This window comes from Watersipora subatra, chromosome 1 (assembly GCF_963576615.1).
Source record: "Watersipora subatra chromosome 1, tzWatSuba1.1, whole genome shotgun sequence".
Lineage (NCBI taxonomy): Eukaryota > Metazoa > Bryozoa > Gymnolaemata > Cheilostomatida > Watersiporidae > Watersipora > Watersipora subatra.
Window position 1 is genome coordinate 40,976,955 of NC_088708.1, and position 22,739 is coordinate 40,999,693.

At 38.7% G+C, this 22,739-nt stretch overlaps 2 protein-coding genes across 2 annotated transcripts in view; both read left to right on the top strand.

Moving 5' to 3' along the window:
* The first annotated feature begins 4,057 nt into the window (after positions 1-4,057).
* On the top strand, positions 4,058-17,451 carry LOC137387646 (uncharacterized). The gene is made up of 9 exons (XM_068074130.1): positions 4,058-4,167; positions 4,915-5,132; positions 9,513-9,634; positions 10,505-10,695; positions 11,228-11,317; positions 13,110-13,238; positions 14,725-14,854; positions 15,687-15,888; positions 17,393-17,451. Exons 1-9 carry the CDS (start codon positions 4,058-4,060, stop codon positions 17,449-17,451), a joined length of 1,251 nt encoding a protein of 416 aa, XP_067930231.1.
* A 25-nt stretch (positions 17,452-17,476) lies between these two features.
* Positions 17,477-22,739, top strand: part of LOC137403600 (separin-like) — a 47,629-nt gene continuing 42,366 nt past the window's right edge. The window contains exons 1-7 of the mRNA XM_068089569.1: positions 17,477-17,596; positions 18,156-18,378; positions 18,560-18,707; positions 20,506-20,663; positions 20,919-21,024; positions 21,834-22,060; positions 22,535-22,646. Coding sequence (XP_067945670.1) covers positions 17,519-17,596; positions 18,156-18,378; positions 18,560-18,707; positions 20,506-20,663; positions 20,919-21,024; positions 21,834-22,060; positions 22,535-22,646 — 1,052 coding nt within the window. The 5' untranslated portion in view covers positions 17,477-17,518. The remainder of the gene's footprint in view (positions 17,597-18,155; positions 18,379-18,559; positions 18,708-20,505; positions 20,664-20,918; positions 21,025-21,833; positions 22,061-22,534; positions 22,647-22,739) is intronic.

Genomic DNA, 22,739 nt, shown 5'->3' on the forward strand with positions numbered 1-22,739 from the left:
TGTTTGCGATATTATTTTGGAGAATGCATCATCTACTTTTTACCAAAATATGATTTGTATTTCCATCTTAACGAAAGGAAGCTATACCCGATGTACTAAACTTTTATATTAAATTAAAACTCAGTTGTCACAGTTAGTTATAAACATTGTGCTAAAAAATCTTATTTAGGTATAATGTAAATTCAATAGAAGCGATAGAAGCGATAGACTCAAATCTGCTGTGGGTTTTCCTGTAAATCTACAGCGCTATAAAGAAGGCTTGGCATGGTGCCATACTTCTCAAATAACTTTGTCATTATGTTACGCAAACTTCTTAAAGAAATACTTTTTATTTTTAGACATGATGTAGGCATGCATAAGGAAATCAATGTTAGTGAATCCACCATTAATCTACAGAGCATGTTGTATACACTGGGTATTTTTATTATCAGCAGTACTCACTAAACCTTTGGTAGACAATTTCAATGTGGATGGGGTGAAAAAACTCGCTATACATTCATTCTTTTAAAATATCCTTTGATGGTGTTATGCCTTTGAAGAAAACATAAGAGTTGGAGAAAAATGTATGTAACCAAATGTAATAGCCTAAATTTTAGTTGATTTCCATGTTAAAACCACTAAGGTGGGTTTGCTAATAAACCACTGATCCCTTTTTGTACGGTTGTTAGTCTGCTCCCGTCGTTTATCACAATTGATTTACAATTTCATTTTAGGGCTTAGTAATATTCAGTTTTTTATGTTTAGTTTCAAACTAATATTACGTTGAGTTTTAATTTTGTTATAATGAACTGATATGAATAGCAATGATGGTAATTAATCATGAAACCTGCTGCAATTGAAGCTTTGGAAGGTAATAGTTACCTTGTATTAAATTACCTGGTTTTTGAAGAATCGATGTTGCAGCAAAGGCTACCGTCAAATGCTTTGCAAGTTTCTATAAATAGCTTTATAAAGGATCATCCGTTGAACAATGAAAACTTAATAATTATGTTTTGAGGCTCGTTATAGAAATGACTGTTTCTCACAAAGATTAACATACATTTTGGGTATTCTTAATCTGGCAAGTAATCATCTGGTTTTGACAGGCATGGAAAGAGGAGTCTGCTATCAAGCACTATACTGTCCTACAGAAACTCAACCTTATATATGAAGACTTGAAGTGTGTCAGCCAGACTGACACGCTCATAACAACTTGCTGTCAAATGTTGACAAGTGTTTGGAAAGGCCTTCAAGACAAGTACCTGCTGAATACTGCCAAGATTTTATCACATCTTTCTGTCAAAGTGCTCAATAAGGTAACTTTTGATTTTGCTGATTTTTCTTTTGTAGACGTTTTTGATTTTTAGCATGGTGATAGAGTATCTGCAGTCGCACGCATAATATGCCTATAAATTATAACAAATATTAAAGTGTTTATCTATGTTTGTTCATTATACTGTTATTCATTGATGCAACAACCGACACGGGCTGTTTGTATTGTGATCTTAACTTCATCATTTCTCATTCAGTCGTTAAGTTGACAGTAAACTTAAGTTTATTATTTAGTATTGAAATAATGCTATGTTTTCAAGAGAAATCTCATGTTAATCTTAAGTTGCTGACTAATTCAATTGTCTCGTAATAATGGGAGTTGTCTCTGTTTGGTGACCAGTTATAAAATATGTTCTCACGAGACGCTTGTAGGAATGGCACCGACTAACATGAGGCTACTATAACAATAGAAGTCTTTGTTTTTCAATGCTCTCTTATTTTCATAATCCTATTAAAACAAACCTAGAAATTATCAAACAAGTATTAACTAGGTGTATCGAACATAACTGTTTTGTTAATTGATTAACTCGTTGTATCATTAGTACTAAGTGCATGTATAGCTTGTGATGGTACTGCAGAGGCGTGCACCTAATGGACTCACTATTATAGTATATATATGGTAAGGTAGCCTACTTGCGTGCGTCAGTGCTTGCTATCAGCTGTTTAAACTGTAGCAACAGTTGTTATTTTAAACAAGCTGATTGGCTCATAATACTACATTGTTTATAAAGATGAATTTAACCGTTTTATATAATGGCAGGGTTTGTTTCCACCTGAACAATGCAATATGTAAAAGGTAAACAATGGACAACGTCAGAGGCAGATCGAGGCTTTGAATGCACTCATTTCTTACGTGTGAATAGAGGTGGTGGTCATTCATGAGTCACTGAGTTTAATATTTCTGTAGGGCTCTCATTCGACATGCATGAACTGCTGCCAGCTGCTCATTACCCTCAGCCGACACCTCGATTTAGACAATAAGGAGTTACTTTCTATCGCTGGTTATTGCTATAAATCTATTTGGAACAAACACAGCATAGCCAGCGGTGACTCTGGTCTCGCGGTGGCGCTAGTCTATGAAGAGAGAGTAATGGCCCTGCGACTCGCTGTTACCAGTGGCTGGGACAACCGGGTGACGAAACTGGCTCAACAGATAACCGTTGCCGTGTCGGCGTGTTCATCAGAAGATGGCAGCAGGGAGTTAATCAAAGAGGGACTGTCACAGTTGAGGAATGAAGTGGATGTTTCTGCTGGCAGGTCGGAGGGTCAAGGCACGCTATGGCAGCACTTGTCTCTGTTTATACAATGTCTAGAAGCGCTGCACTCAAATGATTGCTCTGTGTATTTAAAGGTAAGATATTTCTAAGTGTCTTTAGTTAATTAAATATAATGCTACCATAGACCTCCTATTGTAGCTATATAATGGTACCATAGACCTCCTAATTGTATCTATATAATGGTACCACAGACCATAGATTTAAAGGTAAGATATTTCTGTGTCTTAAAACCAGGCTTAAAGCTGGCTGAATGGTGGTAAAAGGAGGTTTGAAGCATATTTAAACCAGGAGACACTTTAGTGTCAATCGAGGCGCAAATGGTAAAACTCCTTCGCAGCCGTATATTTAACAAGATAGAGGTATGCCATAATTATACAAAAGACTCATAGAGCTCATCAACTTGGGCAATGCCATTGAGTGCGCCATGTTAGGTTCTTCCTGAATTAACTATGAGGGCTCTTCTGTGTAAGATAAGTTGTACGTTTGTAATTCGTGCTTATCAGATATTTCTTTTCGAGGTACATATATCATTTGGTGTTTGTAACCATGAGCAAAAGAGTCATTTGTCAATGTTTTTTTAAATCAAAGAAATGACAGAAAACATGAGCAAAAATCTTTAAACTAATTCTTTAAAACATCTGTGAAGCTGTTTAGGTCTTGACGAAGGAAGTGAAATTGATCTGGATAAATTATTAAAGTCAGAGTCTGATAATTGAAACATAATGCATTGTTGTGGCCGAACGCGAGGGCCGGGAACGAGAGAAGAGAGGTGCCGAAGCGACTTACTCCAGGACCGAGCTTAGCCCTGACTCGGCCAATGACACGGCCCTCGCTAGGACTTACGATCGGCTACCGAGTCGGCCGAATAAGTTTCCTGCGCAAAGACTTGTTTATTACGCGGGCCGAACATTCAACTAGTTCATATAATGTATAATATGAAGGTCTAGTGTAAACTACATACACTGCTGCCTGAAACTCATATGAGCAAATCTCTTTATGGCTAGTTTTATCTACCATAAGGTTTACCATGAGCGTAGCTACCTATATAGTTTCATTGCATAATTCTCTGTTGGTTTTCTCAATCCTAGAAAAGTTATACTGAGACTGGGTGTAGTAAATATCCTATATTTTAGCTATTTTACAAATAAACATGTGCTTGCTTTGATCTGTTGTACTTATTGAAGGCCATGGAATTACTATAAATCACTTTCTCTTTTTAGTTGAAGTTTTGATTATCAACTATTCGTCATCTCACATTATTCACTAAAGAATATGTCTGCTATTGTCACAATGTTGTGTTTCTCTAGACATCGAAGGCTATATCTCTCCATGCACAGCTCTGTCGGCTCATACAAAAAGCTTATTGCTCAATCAGCAAGAGGGGTGTCGCTGATCGTCTCTCAGTTGAAACTGTTGAGCAGGTGCTATCTGCTACCAACCATTCTGTTGAAATACAGAGTGTCTCGCTGATGCTCAATGCTGCCTCTAAACTCATCACCTCAACCGCTTGTCAGGCAGCGACTTGTGAGGCCTTGCTATCATGGGCTGATGTCTTAGTAGCGGATATTCTTGTGGACAGGTATCCCTATGGCTATGGTATTCCTTTGAGATTAATGATATGTATTATTAATCTAGTATTTTCAGAGTTTTCATATTCCTTCTGTGGTCAATTTTGACAACTTATATACAGATTTTATAAGATTTAATCAGAAATCGATGATAATTAGCAAGTTACTGTCAGCAAAACTATTACAGGGAAATTAGAGTACTTCTGTTGCACTGTAGTGACGCTTGAGTCATTCTGTTGACATGCAGTGACGCTTGAGTCATTCTGTTGACATGCAGTGACGCTTGAGTCATTCTGTTGACATACAGTGACGCTTGAGTCATTCGGCTGACAGGCAGTGACACTAGGGTCATTCGGCTGACAGGCTGTGACACTATGGTTATTCTGCTGACAGGCTGTGACACTAGAGTCATTCTGTTGATAGACATTGACACTAGGGTCATTCTGCTGATGGTCAGTGACACTAGGGTCTTTCTGTTAACAGGCTGCGATGACACATTTCTTTGTTGGTGTAGCAGAGAGTCAGGATATGTTTTTTGAATGCTCAGCGAAAGACTTATTGTCTCTTTTATTTCAGCCAATCTTTTGAGAGTAGACAATTCTTTGCCCTACAGTTTTTGATTTCTGTTTACCAAATTTGCATGGGTGCTTTTCCAAACACATACTTCCAAAAATTATTCATAAATGGTTAATTTTGGGTCTGTGACTGTGTCAACGTGTGGTGCCAGAAATATCATAGTTGTTGTTTTTTATTTGCAGGAAGTTGTTTGAGCTGGATGATGCTGCTAAACAGCTTCAGTATTGCTCACGGGAGCTCTACAGCTGTGTTAAACTTATGCATATCAGCGCTGACCTTGTGACTCGTGGAGAGGCTGATGGAGACACAACTGTAGAGTTACTTAAAACTGTAGCTGAGAGGATAAGGGCGCTGCGGTACAAGGAGTCTGGGTGTGATGCTAAGCCATTTCAAGATATTGGTAAGAAAACGTTTGATTTATCTTCAAATGTGTGTTTTTATGTCATACATTGGGTATACGGTGGCTTAACCAAGCATTTATATACTAGTAAAAAGGTAACAACCTTATACAAATTTTACAAGCTTGAACTGGTAACAGCTTTTTCATGTTCTGATTTGAGTTGAAAGATAATTTAGACTGACCTCCCCTAGTCTGCCACAGGTTAGAATCATTTCAACTTGAAAACCCTTTCACATATGGCATAAAATTTGAGCAAAATATTTATTATATGGTGCCACCTCAGGATACGACTTTGATCCATTCCAGGGTTGGCATCGTACGGTGAAAAAATCGTAGAGGCGTGTAAACTATAGTAATTATATAATGCAAACATCCTCCGATAAAAATTGTCACAGTTTTATATAAGTGCTGTACATACTAAAAATTAGTAACAAAATAGTATGTTAACTTTAGTAACTGTAGTTACTAAAGTGACTATAGGTACCTATAGTAACTTTTTTGGATTTAGTGTGCTTAGTGGTTATAATCTGTAATAAAATGTAACATTATAATGTACAATGTGTAGTACGTACCGTAGGGAGTTGTTACCTTCAAGACAGATGTACATATAACATAAACTTTGAACTCACCTCAAGTAAGTTTAGCTTATTAAACACACATTTAAAGCTAAGTTTTAGTGTGTATTTTTCACTATTTTACTGAATTTCAACTTTTTATCACTAAAACTTTATTACTTATCAGTTTCTATCTGCGACTACAACTTTTAGCGGACATGTTTAAAACCTTTTTCAACCTAATTCAGCGAATAAGCCCGAATGATGCGGTTTTTGAAATGAAGTGGACTTTTGTTAGCAAGTTAAGAGAAGTTGTTTGACCACTGCCTTCTGCGTGAAGGGATCGCAAATCCAACTTTGTTACTGGATTTAAAGATTGACTTGCAACAAAATTCACATTACAGTTATTTGGTATCAAAAGATTCACCATGTCTTACTCTGCTGGGTTGTGAGTGCAAAATTAGTGGAAATGTGATAACAGGGTCCTAAAAGCTCAAAAACGAACAGTTAATCACCGCCATCACGAAAATGCCGTAGGTTGGAATCGGTTTATTTCTCTGACGTGATCAAGCAATTAGGTTATTGTTTTGACATGGAATGATAACGTTAATTGAAAAGCCAATAAAAGGCTCAATATAAAACTTCTCGTCGCACTAGTTTATGACAAACACTTTGGGTTTTACCGAAAAGCTCGTATCAAATATAGATGCTCGCTACTTTACAGTTTTGTTTCGGTTTGGTCTAATCGTCTAGTCGTAATCTGATCATGTGACCCACACTTCCTGCCAAACAGCGCAAATGGTTTCTGCAGCATTTTTCGACTATTACAGGTGAGCAACCTTCGAGCTAAAGTTAAAAAATTAAACAATTTTTTACGGTGGGTTTTGAGACATCAGTGCTCAAAATGACAGCATTACGATGATGATGATGAAATAGACGTGTAAGGACAATAGACATGGTTTTATTGAATGCATGAAGTACCCTACAGGATGAAAATATTCGTTGGTTATAAAAATTCGCGATTTCGCGAACAGTCAATTACCCGAATTATTAAATTCCATGAATAATTAGTTCTATTTTTAATCTCAAGGGAGAATAACTACTGCATCAAATTAAAAACTAGCCGCTAGGCTAGTTTTTAATATAAATACTAAACGTAGTTGAGTTCCAAAACATTTTTAAATCATTGTCTGGTCTTTGAGCTAACACCATTGCCAATGCATCACATTTATTTACAAAATTATTCAAGGTTGTCACAAGATATGCAGAAAGGCGTCATCGCGAAAATAGCCGCTAGGCAGAAGTACTAAACGTAGCCGAGTTCCAAAACTTCTTTAAAATCATCGCCGGGCTTCGAGTTTTATTGCCATTGCGTCAAACTTTACAAAGTTATTCCAAGTTTTCACAAGCTATTCGGCATGGCTTCGTCGTCGCAAAAAATCTCTCCTAGTCTTTTTACATTGAAATCAACTCCATCAATCGCTAATACCGAAGTTGAGGACGATCATGATTCTGATCTGGACATTATGGTATGTATTTGATTTGCAGAGCAGATACGTTTTTTCCATAATTAACTGCATTAGTTAATCCTTTTGTTTAAAAACTGATCGCTTTCATTAAATACTTCAGCTATTGTTTTTGTACTTCTTTAACACTCGTTAATATTTTTTCTTTTTTGTGTTTACTGCAGATTGAGAATGAGCCAACCTACTCCGATTACGAAAACTAGAGACAAGTAGTAATATTCATCAAGGCAGGAATATTGGCAGAGAAGCAACCAGTCAACCTAGACCCCTTCATTGACAACAACTCCTTGATATCGCTGCAGCAAACATGATTAAATTATATATTTTATTTCATGTATAGATATATTATAATTTATTACAAACTTGAGTGTACAAATAAAATGTTTCAAATACAAATAAAATTTTACAAACGATGAATGGAGTAAATATAAACAGTTTAGTCCATATGGCGGTTGTCTAGCAATAAAATTAAACTGGTACTATTGATAGGTGAATACTAGCGTGTAATGGTGCTCTCTGACTATTTATTTTTGTAATAGCAGCTCTGTCACTGTCTTGGGTAGATGTTAAAGGCGATTCTCTCGCTATTACATGACTGGTAAGGAAGTTATTATCAGAACTCTCCTCGTGGCTTACTATTGCAAAGTTCTGCCGGTTGGCCAAAGATTTGTGCTCGTAAAGGCGTTTTTGTTCCTTTTTTAAAACATATATTCTCATCGTTAGCAGCTGCGGTCACTTCTACCTCAATTTCAAGACCTCCCTGAATGATTGGTGATCTTCTAAGAATGACATCTACCACCCTTGCAATCATTGTGCTTCCGTGCATGATGAAAAATCTCTCACACTAAAACAAATAATGAAGTGGTAGGGATGGAAAAAATAAATATTGCGTTTTACCGAAGAACCAAAGTAAAATTCAACTAATTTACAGGTAGTAAATGTGAAAAACTCAATACTTACCACAAATTGTTGGTTCATCAAAGGCCTCCAAATCTAGGAATATTCGTGAAAAACCTGAACGCAGCAAAATATTTATAGCTTAGCACGATTGACCCGTAGTTGTAAGCTAAATAGAAAATGAAACACGCAATGCGCGCATGCATAGGGTTAACTCTATTAGTAGACGTAATAGAGTTAACTCTTCATAGAGAGTGACAGTTTTCAGCCGCGAATAAATTAATCCGCGAATATGTATGAAATGGCAATTTTCGCGAAATTTAACTCCACGAATAAATTCATCCTGTAGGGTATATTTGTGAAAATATTTGGACGAATGAAGTTGCATGAAAGTGTAAACAGAAGCTATCTTGTTCAGCTACGTCCCATTTGAGCTGTTTTTGAAAGGGATTCTAATCTACAGCGTTTTGTGATGGCTGCGGTAAACTGTTCGTTTTTGAGCTTTTAAGAGCTTGTAATCACATTTCCACATATTTTGCACCTACAACACAGCAGAGCATGACATGGTGAATCTTTTGATGCCAAACAACTGTAATGTAAATTTTGTTGCAAGTAAACCTTTAAAGAGAAAATATTACTGTTTTACAAATGAGAATTGCTGAACTGAGAGAAATCAGTCACCGCGTTTTTCGGCGAACAGCATTTCGTTGTGTTTGTTATTTTGAGGTACATAATAAGTACATCTACGACTGCTAAATTTGAACTCGTATGGTGAAATGAGATTCGTATGATGAGGTGTAAAAAAAATCATCATGTTCCACTTCTTATGGTGAAAAAACCGTATATCAGGGTAATCCTCTCCTCAAGATGCACTGTTTATGTCTCTCCTCAAGGTGCACTGTATATGTCTCACCTCAAGGTGCACTGTATATGTCTCACCTCAAGGTGCACTGTATATGTCTCACCTCAAGGTGCACTGTATATGTCTCACCTCAAGGTGCACTGTATATGTCTCACCTCAAGGTGCACTGTATATGTCTAACATATGACATGCGAAGCCTTTCGAAACATTGCTTTTTGTAAATCAGCAAAAATATTCGTACTCAAGTAGTCCTCCTTCACTTGGTTTCTTTCTACAATATAATTAATGAAATAATTAATTAATAAATAAATAAATAATGATAACGCTGCTTCATACGTCTATTGATGAACTAATAAGTTCTAAACAAACTAGCCGAGGTGGCAGTGGTGATGAGCAAAGAAAAGCAGAGCGTTTTTGAGAATCGGAGTGATAACTTTTCGAAAATCATAAGCAAGCACCTTCAAATCAGTTCTTTAAAAAATATCTGAATTCATTTGGTAGTTATTGCGGTATATGCAGGGCGAGGTTCATTTGTTTGCAGCGTACAATGTTGGTAGGATTGTGTGCTGGCTATCTAGCATGGAGAAGGATGGAGCGGTAACCGCTGTCGTGGAAGAGATGACTACTGCTGTCATGACTGTCCTCATAAGAGTTAACAGTTATGTATGTGTCAACTTGCCAAGCCTGGTTTCTCATCTTTATTATGTATATGAACTGATCAGTCTCTTTGACAGTGGTCAGCTATAGCTTTACTTGGATGCTTAGTGATTTTGGTCAAATATTTGAGCTGGTATAAACTCAGTGTAGTTTTTTGATGACAGCGGAGGCACCCAGTAATAAGAATTTTAGAGTACATCTTAGTTGCTCACTCAATCAAATACTGATCTCATAAATTCATATAATTTATTATGTTCATAACTTCATACCATGTTATCGTTGCATACCATGTTATCTTTGCATGACATTTTATCTTTGCATACCATGTTATCTTTGCATGACATGTTATCTTTGCATACCATGTTATCTTTGCATGACATGTTATCTCTGCGCGACGCGTCATCTCTGCGCGACGCGTCATCTCTGCGCGACGCGTCATCTCTGCGCGACGCGTCATCTCTGCGCGACGCGTCATCTCTGCGCGACGCGTCATCTCTGTGCGACACGTCATCACACCGTATGACGTGTCACGTATCTCTACACCATGTCACATTATTGCACCATAGCATATCATCACATCTTGTTCCATCATCATGCGATACCATATCATAACACCAGGTCACATCATAACACCATAGTATCGCACCGTGTCATAACATTATCCCATATCATAACACCATGTCATAGCCTTACCATATAGTATCATACCATATGATATCACAACACCATACCTCTATAATACTGTGCTATACCCACTGATCTCCCAGCTGAATATCCTCATTTGGTGTGGAAAAGTAGCAGTTAAAAATTCTCACCTCTCGTTATTCTCAAACTAATTGGCAGTGCCTTTTTTATGATTTACGCTGTGTGGTGCAGGAGCCTCTGGTTACACTGAGAAAACAACTCTGCGACCTGCTTGTCAGGCAGTCAACCTACAATAGAGCTCTCGATACGTTTGCCTTGTTCCATGACTCACCGGAGGGTCATTGGGATGGACTGATAGCTGACTGGTGTAAAGTGCACAGGAAAGCCTGCGCTGCCTCCACAGGATCAGCTGTGTCATCCAGGTATGTATTGCTATAGTCTGATACATATTTAAATAATTTAGCAAGGCCGTGCGTGACCTTGGATACTTTTTTCTTATTGAAAGTTTGAGGTGTTGCGTATAATGAAAAGCTGTCTATAGCATTATGCATGTTGGAGATACAGTTTCAGAAATCATCTTTTTACATGTTTAGGATGTCTGATTAGAAACTAATTGGAAATTTTTGATTGGGAAGTTTTTATCTTATTAGCAATCATGTATAAATGTTATTAGTAATACTATAGTTGTACCTTGGGATATTACTAGTATTACTATAGTTGTACCTTGTGATATTACTAGTGTTACTATAGTTGTACCTTATGATATTATTAGTGGTACTATAGTTGTTTATAATGGTAGAGGCTCTGAGTTTCTGTGTCCGATTTGCGGGCTTTTGTCAAAATTGTTCTGACATTAAAAAGCAATACAATTTGAAGATGCTTTCAGATTCAATCACGTAGTTCTCACTGGTGAATTATTTTAGTTGGTTATTTGCATGTTGACTACTTGCACAGGGTGCTAGGGGCTGAAGTCTTTGGGAAGCTTGCCAACAAGGATCATGTCATCTCACTCATCTTCAAGGAGTTTGCTGAATTTAATATGAAGTAGGTTAAGAGATGTCAGCAGGCCCAGTTACTCGACAGATCTCTCCAAAAACCATCTCCACACAATTGCTGACCAGTCCAGTTGCTGGACTGGTCAGCAATTGTCTGGAGATGGTTTGTGGCAGAGTGTATGGAGATGGTTTGTAGCAGAGTATGGAGGAGATTGTTGAGTTAGGTGGCGGTTCCCTGATGCCAGCGGAGACCATACAAACCTGTGGATGTGTCGTGCAGTTGTTACTAGAGTATCATAGTTTAGCATTAGTTTTGCTAAACTCTGTTAGCTATAGATTTATATATTACATTAGCCTTAGTTTTATAAATTAGCTTTAGTTTTCGCAATACTTTTAGGTTCATGCATTTGCCTTAGTTTTGTATATTAGGTTTGGTTTTATGCATTAGCCATAGCTGGTATGTTTACTTTAGTTTCATACATTAACTCTTATTTCACAAATTAGCCCTAGTTCATACATTATCTCTTATTTCACAAATTAGCCCTAGTTTCATACATTAACTCTTATTTCACAAATTAGCCCTAGTTCATACATTAACTCTTATTTCACAAATTATTCCTAGTTTCATACATTAACTCTTATTTCACAAATTAGCCCTAGTTCATACATTAACTCTTATTTCACAAATTATTCCTAGTTTCATACATTAACTCTTATTTCACAAATTAGCCCTAGTTCATACATTAACTCTTATTTCACAAATTAGCCCTAGTTCATACATTATCTCTTATTTCACAAATTAGCCCTAGTTCATACATTATCTTTAGGTTTGTGCATTAGTTTTAGTTAGATACACAGTTTTGTTTTTATACGTGAATCTAAAGATAACTTTTGCTTTAGTTTTAGATTGTGGCGACTAGTTTGCATTAACATTCAAAATCAATTTAACTTCGAAATGGATTGCTCCATGGCGAGTGACTTGTGTGAATTCTCTAATTCGTGATATAGTACAGGACACAAAAATGTTACATTTTGTGTTGTGCCAGATGTTTACCTCACTTAAGGACTGCTCAGTTTGCACGCGATTACCACAAATAATTCATAGTTTCTTTAAAAGATCTGAGTAAAATTTTAGACTTGGCAACTTGCAAACAATTCGCCAACTTCGTAGGGCCGCTTGATCATCCTTGGTGAATGTTTCAACTTGGCTCAATGTGTGGCGCAGGTCACCAGTTGGGGTGGTCTAAAGGTCACCAGTTGGGGTGGTCTAAAGGTCACCAGTTGGCTTGGTCTAAAGGTCACCAGTTGGCTTGGTCTAAAGGTCACCAGTTGGCTTGGTCTAAAGGTCACCAGTTGGCTTGGTCTAAAGGTCACCAGTTGGCTTGGTCTAAAATACTCTATAAAAATTCAGTATATATATTGTCATAACTCCAATGTCTAAAGCTTGCTTTACGTACATGTTGCAAACAGTGCAGGCATAATCCGAGACCTCTCTGCTTCTACTTGCCAATTCAATAGTCACATGGTTTGCACCGAATGCCAACCAATCGACCCTCGTATCAGCTAAGTAACAAATTAAAATCGTAGAGGTCCGAGGTAATATGGATTTTGTTTGAAATGAGATGATTTGTCTAAATCTGGAAACCAAGGCTTTGTGTTTATAGTCTGAATACGCTATATACAGTATAATAAATAATAATAATATATAATGATAACATATAATAAATATACAGTCTTATTAGGTTTTTACCAGAGCATTGCGCCGAGTTACAAATTGTCGATAAGAGAAGCTTCATTGTTGTGCAAGTTGCTGCAACTTATTGCTTGCCATGATCATGTAGGGAGTGCTTCTATGAGCATCTGAATGCACTACTGGTTGAGATGAAGATGAGGGCTGTCTCGCATGTTCATACAGCTCTTCATTACCTCTGCGTAACAGAACTGCATATCACTCTGGATAAAAACGTAGCGTGAGTATATATGGCAGCAGTTTTACACCGGTTAGTTTTGAGTCGAGTGTGATAGGGCCATCAGATGTTATTTTCTTCATGTATGTATATCATGTGTTTTAATTTTCAAGCGTTTCTGCTCTCCTAGGATGAGTAGTGGGCGAGCTATTCAAATAATTTAGTCATTCTTTGACTAGCTGCACGATTCTTCTGTAACACCCGAAAGTGGTCAAATGGCGCTGTGGTAGAGTGTGTGTCTACCAAACTAAAAGTTACAACTTCTTGCCTAAGGTCTCTTCCATCCCTCCCAAGGTCCCTTCCATCCCTCCCAAGGTCCCTTCCATCCCTCCCAAGGTCCCTTCCATCCCTCCCAAGGTCCCTTCCATCCCTCCCAAGGTCTCTTCCATCCCTCCCAAGGTCTCTTCCATCCCTCCCAAGGTCCCTTCCATCCCTCCCAAGGTCTCGTCCATCCCTCCCAAGGTCCCTTCCATCCCTCCCAAGGTCCCTTCCATCCCACCCAAGGTCTCTTCCATCCCTCCCAAGGTCTCTTCCATCCCTCCCAAGGTCTCTTCCATCCCTCCCAAGGTCCCTTCCATCCCTCCCAAGGTCTCTTCCATCCCTCCCAAGGTCTCTTCCATCCCTCCCAAGGTCTCTTCCATCCCTCCCAAGGTCTCTTCCATCCCTCCCAAGGTCTCTTCCATCCCTCCCAAGGTCTCTTCCATCCCTCCCAAGGTCTCTTCCATCCCTCCCAAGGTCTCTTCCATCCCTCCCAAGGTCCCTTCCATCCCTCCCAAGGTCCCTTCCATCCCTCCCAAGGTCTCTTCCATCCCTCCCAAGGTCTCTTCCATCCCTCCCAAGGTCTCTTCCATCCCTCCCAAGGTCTCTTCCATCCCTCCCAAGGTCTCTTCCATCCCTCCCAAGGTCTCTTCCATCCCTCCCAAGGTCTCTTCCATCCCTCCCAAGGTCTCTTCCATCCCTCCCAAGGTCCCTTCCATCCCTCCCAAGGTCTCTTAGTTTCGTATAATCTGTAATTTATTAATGAACACTATGAGTAATTACACATCAGCATTCAACCAAATGCATCATATAAAACTATGTTATAAATGAAATTATATGTAAGAAACTGAATTAATAAAGTAATAATCAATAAAGAGGTTTTTTACTGTCGCTTCTTCTTGGAGACACACAGCAGAAATGTAAACTTGACAATGCATAGGCTCGAGGGTAGAGGTCATGATACAAATATGAGAGACATAATTTACTCTTACTATGATTAGCTGACATTTAAGTTTGTGTTATTTTTACATTTTCTTATGGTCTCTATCCAATTTCCATTAACTTCATTTTCACATATAATCTTGCGATGCTTCGAGAAACTTTAAATGTCTTCTGTTGAAAATTACTTTGGGTTCAAAGTCAAATGTTTGCTGGAATGTTATGCTGTTCATTAAAAGACTTGTATGTCGAGGGGATTGAGTGTAGAAGTTGGACTGTTTTATATTCTTAGACTGGCCCAGCAATCTATAGACAAAGGACTGGAACTGCTTAAGGGGTGTGCATCTGCTTATAGCAATGACCTCACAGCCCAGTTTTATACATGGAAGTACATGCTAAGTTATAGAGAGCGCTGTTCTATGGTAGGTCATTGTATTGCTATGGTGTCTCTTTAACTATAAGTCTTCATGCTGCAAAGATTGCTTTTTAGTACCATCTTTTAGCCATAGAAAATGCTGCTAGGGATATCCAGTTTGTATTTATTGCATGTTGAGATTTTTAGTCGGCTTTTTTGGGTATTTGAGTTGTAATAATTAATTACTATTAAATTTTCAAATGCAAACAACCTCAAACTTGCCTGACACAGGAAACTAATAGCAGTACAAAACCCACACAAGTTAGCAACCACTAGAATGTGTTCAGTGGTTAGTTAGTAGTCTTCATTATACTTCCGCCTTACAATCAGCTAGAATTAACAAAATTCAGTTCATACTATATTTTCCACCTGCAGTCACTTTTACAATAAATTACGATCTCACTATTGATCTGTTCAAAGCATGGAAATATAGTATTTATGAACATGGTGTATACTCATACATGTATGTAGGTGCTAATGCCTTAATGATTAGCTCATCATACCTCAATTCTACTATGTTCTCTCGTGAGTCATGCTCTTCTTGTCGCCATTACCTAACCATGCAAATAAGGGTATACATCTGTTGTGAAGGGAAAACATGTCATCTGGTTTTATCACACAGGAATGCATAACTAGATAGAGCGCGAGTTATTAAAAAAAACAAGCCAGTTTGTAAAACTGGAAGATTAAACATATAAGCAGGTTTCATTCTCAGAGGCGTATGTTCACTGTAAATACGTACTTTACACACCTTAGTAATATTTACTGGCAGATTTCGCTGACTTTTGTAAGCTCGCCATCAACAGACTATTCACACGGTACTTCCCTTATCATTCTAGTCAAATGTCAATGATGCTCTATCACTTACGGGAGTTGAAGCACCTGTGAACACCGTCAAATCTCAGCGCGCTGCCGAGGAACCACTCGATACCGCCATAATGTTATGGTCTCAGGCTGACCCTGGCTCGCTATATAATGAAGCAAAGACTGCTCAGTGCCTCGATGCGATCAGCAACACTTTCTACATGTCCAAAAATGTTGGTGATTTCTACGACTCATTTGTAGTAGTTATTACTAGTTACTATATGGAAATACTAGTATGTCGGTATCTATAGCCTATTTCAGCAGCTACTATTGCAGTTCAGATGTTATCAGTTGATATAAGTTACGGAAATACATACCTAATTTTGTTATTATGCAAATATAAATTGTAATAACTCCAAGTGAATATTAGTTGATCAATAAGGTGTAGGTCTATGGTACAGCTGCATAGACATGGTTGGGAGGTCTATGGTACAGCTACATAGACATGGTTGGGAGATCTATGGTTCAGTTACATAGACAAAACTGCGAGGTCTATGATACTATTATATAGCTACAATTATGAGGTCTATGGTACTATTATATTAATACAATTAGGAGGTCTATGGCACTGTTGTATATATATATAGATACAATTAGATTTGTGATATATCTGTGTAGACACCAATAGAGGTTTTATCTTATGGCCTCTATAGGTAATTCGGTTGGTCTATGTAGAGAGAAGAACAGGTTTGCATTGTACAATGTATATGTAATCTTCTCAACCTGTAACTGTTGATAGACGATACATTTATATATTTGCATTGTAAGTTTTGGTTTTAGCCTCTTAAATATAGGCCAAGGTGAATTAGATGAGTTGCTAAAATCTTGCAAAGGTATATCATATTTGGTGGTACTAAAAACATAAACAAATAGTTGAATAGTCGTAATTTTGTGTTTTGTAAAGATGTCTGTTGCATATCAGATTAAGACTATATTCCAATACATAAAAATGGTATTTCCTTTCCATCATTTATTGAGTTAGTGACTGGAGGTGCACAAAAAAGAATGATGAGCATATACATTACTGTATTTACATTCAACATGTCTCTACAGTAGTCTACAGCTGAGTATTCAACATAGCTTTACAGCAGTCTAGAGCTGAGTATTCAACATAGCTCTACAGTAGTCTACAGCTGAGTATTTAATATAGTTTTACAGTAGTTTACAGTTGAGTATTCAACATAGCTCTACAGTAGTCTACAACTGAGTATTCAACATAGTTTTACAGTAGTCTACAACTGCGTATTCACCATAGTTCTACAGTAGTCTACAGCTGAGTATTCAACATAGTTTTACAGTAGTGTACAGCTGAGTATTCAACATAGCTCTACAGTAGTCTACAACTGAATATTCAACATAGCTTTACAATAGTCTACAGCTGAGTATTCAACATAGTTCTACAGTAGTCTACAACTGAGTATTCAACATAGTTCTACAGTAGTCTACAGCTGTGTATTCAACATAGTTCTATAGTAGTCTACAGTTGAGTATTCAACATAGCTCTACAGTTGAGTATTCAACATAGCTCTACAGTTGAGTATTCAACATAGCTCTACAGTTGAGTATTCAACATAGCTCTACAATTGAGTATTCAACATAGCTCTACAGTTGAGTATTCAATATAGGTCTTCAGCTGAGCATTCAACATAGCTCTACAGTAGTCTTGTTTTTCTACTTGCAGATGAGCAAGCTGTTGACAGTCTGTACCTTAGCCTCAAGACTTCTCACAGCTGTACCTAGGTCTATTAAGCTGCTTCATGGCGAGTCTCTCATTCTGCTCGGAGATTTCGGAGAGGCTAAGAAAACTATGAATAAGATTGCTGGTGCAGAATCTGATGATATGTTGATCCTCAAAGCTAAACTCTACATTTACTCTGGGAGTCAGGTAGGTAGTGGGTCTGTTCCAAGTTATTGGCTACTAGAGCCTTGGCGGTCTAGTGAGCCGTGAGAGAGTCAGGTGCACCGATAAAGCACAGAGAATAACTATGCACACAATTATTCGGCATTGCTGGAAGGTGTCCGTTAGCGCAGTTGTTAGTGTGTCGAGCCGAATTTCAATAGTGCAAATACCGTATGAAACAATCTGTTGACCTAACCTGCAACCCTTCCATCGGATGGACGTACGGAGGCTGCTCTTGTTACAGTGTAGACTAGTGTCCTGGCAGTTCACTGCGCTGTGACAGATCATCAGTTGTAATAAGTAGCTGCACAAATATTCCAGTATGAAGTAAGACAGGTGATCGATGCAGGTGGTCAGTCTATGAAGCTAAAAGTCATGAGTTCTAATCCCGTTATACACAATATTTTGTCCCGACCCCCAAGCCTGTCTTTGAACAGACGGATGGAGGCATTTCATCCATCCGTCTTTTTTTAGGAAAGGCTATAAAGGTGTGAGGTGAATCCTATTGTAATGGAATCATTCGTTCCTCTATTGATTTTTTCAGATGAAGACAGCGGTAGAGCTGCTGGAAGGCATCATTGAGAAGAACAATAAGCGGTCTCTCGAGGAAGTCTATACGCTAGCCTCAGCGAGACGTCTCCTCTTAGACCTTGTCTTACGAAACCCCGGTGTGGTCGTTAAGGCTAGCATATCAAACCATGCATGGCATTGCCAGAGAGAACACGGCGGGCTGTTTGGCTCTATGAATGCATACCCTCTCCGCACATGTACGTAGCTGCTGTTTTTAAGTTTAGCGTTTTCATATGCATTCTTCTAAACATAATTCTCAGCTAAAAAACTTTTTGAAAACTGACAACATTTATATGTATGAGAACATGTGCCATATCAATATTGCTAATAGGTATTTATATATATATATGTATATACACATTTGGTCTGTATTTGTAGATGGGATGAAGTTGTTGTACCTTGATGCAATCCTCTCCTCCTATGTAGTTCTTGGCAGGGTCAACCTGTATGTCGGCAGCGTTAGGGAATGCCTTTGCTTTCTACAGGCTGCAGCAGACATGGCCAAGCTGCTGCTCCTGCCTCTTAGGTATGTCTACATGTCTGTGCTATACTTGTCTGTGCTATATTCTGCTATACTAGCCTGTGCTATATTCTGCTTAACTAGCTTGTGCTGTATTCTGTTAAACTAGCTTGCGCTATATTCTGCTTAACTAGCTTGTGCTGTATTCTGTTAAACTAGCTTGCGCTATATTCTGTTAAACTAGCTTGCGCTATATTCTGCTATACTAGTTTTTGCTATACTCTGATATACTAGCTTTGCAAAATTTGTCGGTAATATTGCTCTGTTGACCTCTGTTTCTCATATTGCTTTATCATTTTGACGCTCTTTTTGTGTGAGTATCTAATGATAGATGTGATGGAATATTGGTTGAATGACGAGTTTATTTATTGCAGAGTTTACTCCTTGTCAAGTATTTTATATCAAGTTAGTCTGGCTACAAAAACTTGTCAGCAGTCATCATATATGATTTTTTTCTGCTTGTTAGCCTAGCCATGCCATAAAGTTGCAGGTGCTACATGGTGTCATCAAGTAAAGTTACAGGTGGTACCTGGTGTCATCAAGTAGAGTTACAGGTGCTACCTGGTGTCATCAAGTAAAGTTACAAGTGCTACCTGATGTCATCAAGTAAAGTTACAGGTGCTACCTGATGTCATCAAGTAGAGTTACTGGTGCTACATGGTGTCATTAAATAAAGTTACAGGTGCTACCTGGTGTCATCAACTAAAGTTACAGGTGCTACATGGTGTCATCACCTAAAGTTACAGGTGCTACATGGTGTCATTAAGTAAAGTTACAGGTGCTACCTGCTGTCATCAAGTAAAGTTACAGGTGCTACCTGGTGTCCTCAAGTAAAGTTACAGGTGCTACCTGGTGTCATCAAGTAAAGTTAGAGGTGCTACCTGGTGTCATCAAGTAGAGTTACTGGTGCTACATGGTGTCATTAAATAAAGTTACAGGTGCTACCTGGTGTCATCAACTAAAGTTACAGGTGCTACATGGTGTCATCACCTAAAGTTACAGGTGCTACATGGTGTCATTAAGTAAAGTTACAGGTGCTACCTGCTGTCATCAAGTAAAGTTACAGGTGCTACCTGGTGTCCTCAAGTAAAGTTACAGGTGCTACCTGGTGTCATCAAGTAAAGTTAGAGGTGCTACATGGTGTCATTAAATAAAGTTACAGGTGCTTTCTGGTGTCATCAAGTAAAGTTACAGGTGCTACATGGTGTCATCAATTGAAGTTACAGGTGGTACCTGGTGTCATCAAGTAAAGTTACAGGTGCTACCTGTTGTCATCAAGTAAAGTTACAGGTGCTACCTGGTGTCATCAAGTAAAGTTAGAGGTGCTACATGGTGTCATTAAATAAAGTTACAGGTGCTTCCTGGTGTCATCAAGTAAAGTTACAGCTGCTACATGGCGTCATCAATTGAAGTTACAGGTGCTACCTGATGTCATCAAGTAAAGTTACAGGTGCTACCTGGTGTCATCAAGTAGAGTTACTGGTGCTACCTGGTGTCATCACGTTCTAAACAGATAAGCATTGTCTGCACTTTGGTGATAAAAATTGCGTTGCCAAATTTCTCCTGTTTCTCGTGTCAATTTCTGTTATGTACTGTATTTTATAATTTCTATTTGATGCTGGAATGATAGGTTTCAGCTGGCACCCTCACTATCGGGCTACTAGCTAACCAATCTCTCCTATCTAAATGGTTGCTAGATGAGCTATCCCTCCGACTTGGGAGATCACTATTATCTGTACAGATATGATGGTAAAGGGTGTTCAATATATCTAACTTTCCGACTAAGTATTCCTCTACTTGACAGGGAAGCTGATATCGCTATAACACAGGCCAAGCTAAACTGTTTTCTTGAGGACCTTGCTGGAGCAGAGATGTGCTTAAGACATGCTCACATGACCTTGACATCTCAGATGACAATATCGCGACCAGTGATTCATGATGAAGCAGACACGCTGTCTAAAGGTAAGTCTATATATGAGGTGCGTTAATATGGCTCTACTCGGAGAGTACCGAAGTTGTGAGAGCTACTTGTCTGAAACACAAGGTTGTTTTTTGATGAGCAGCTAGAGATAACTACCAAACTATAGCACACACTGTTATTCTCTGTCCATTTCCTTCTTTATATTGTCTTTTTTCTTGATTTTTTTCATCCTCCGCCTATCTTTTCCACATGCATGTTCACGTAGTTTTTATTTATAGTTTGTCTTTACTCTACAGAGCCAAGATCAAAAGCGGCGTCCGTCAAGCAAACTGAAACCTTTGGTTTTGAGTCTGATGGAGATGCTGATAATGACAGTTTCACCATCAATGAACCTGCTCTTAGGTGAGTACAAATTTTTCTTCATGTTCTCAGCCAGCGCTGATTCTACATGGTTGCAAGTCAATTGAGGAGTAAGGGAATATTCTACATGGTTGCAAGTCAATTGAGGAGTAAGGGAATATTCTACATGGTTGCAAGTCAATTGAGGAGTAAGGGAATATTCTACATGGTTGCAAGTCAATTGAGGAGTAAGGGAATATTCTACATGGTTGCAAGTCAATTGAGGAGTAAGGGAATATTCTACATGGTTGCAAGTCAATTGAGGAGTCAGGGAATATTCTACATGGTTGCAAGTCAATTGAGGAGTAAGGGAATATTCTACATGGTTGCAAGTCAATTGAGGAGTCAGGGAATATTTGTATATAAGTTCATCATTGACGGGATCATCAGTTTCCCGGGTGACACTGGTACCCATCACCCCGACAGCAACGCTCTGAGTGACACTGGTACTCATCACTCCTACAGCAACGCCCTGAGTGAAACTGGTACCCATCACCCTTACAGCAACTCCCTGAATGACACTGGTACCCATCACTCCTACAGCAACTCCCTGAATGACACTGGTACCCATCACTCCTACAGCAACTCCCTGAGTGAAACCGGTACCCATCACTCCTACAACAACTCCCTGAATGACACTGGTACCCATCACTCCTACAGCAACTCCCTGAATGACACTGGTACCCATCACTCCTACAGCAACTCCCTGAGTGAAACCGGTACCCATCACTCCTACAACAGCCTATTTTTTGAACACTCTTGTCTTCTCTCATTGAGTGATTTAACATAATAGGAATGTTTTTTGTTACCAGTGATGATGAGGACCCCGAGTATAAGATGCCCACCTATGCGAAGGGCACCAGGGATGACGCCGCCTCTCCTTCTCTCAACAATAAGCGCAAGTTTGGCCACAACTTTGCAGATTGGGAGCCGTACCAGCACATACAGTCATGCAAGTGTGAGAGCTGCGGGGACATCATGCTACAGCTTGGACATCTTCATGTCCTGGAATGTCTCAGCGTCTACAGACTCAAGTCAGGTACAGAATCATCGTGTGTCTGCATGAACTCAATACAACTACATGTACTTGACAAGGGGACAGATGGTGTGTTGATCTGGAGTCATAGTTGTGTTGAGCTTGTATGATCACCTGTAGGGGTTTTATAAAAGCGTTTAGGTCTGCAGAAGAGTCAATTTTCGTACAGTTACTGGTTAACATCTCATTTTTTATAATGCTCGTACATATGGTCATGGCTTTGGAGCACAGTTTTACATAAGTAAATAAGTAGGTAATCGCGTTACTTTAGCTCATTTACGAAAACGTTTTCAAAGTTTTTTTATTCTGGGATGTCTTGCATCTCAATTTAATCTGTTAGTTTGAATGTAGTATTTGTTAAATCTTCAAGTGTGTTGAATTTAACAGATACAGGCACATCCCGAAATCATGCTAGACATTCATGTTGCTGTACGATATTGTCATTTGTGATGCATTCCAAATTTAATTATTCTTTAGGTCTTACTGAAGAGGCCATTGCTGTGGCGAAGGAGTCTCTCAGACACTGTACAACTGTTGAAGCGAAAGTAGCTGCATTGGGTCATGCCATACCAGCAGACCTTACTTCTTGGTATGTGTAACCTGTGCTTATAGTTGGTCATTCTTCTGCTCCCGTGCTTATAGTTGGTCATTCTTCTGCTCCCGTGCTTATAGTTGGTCATTC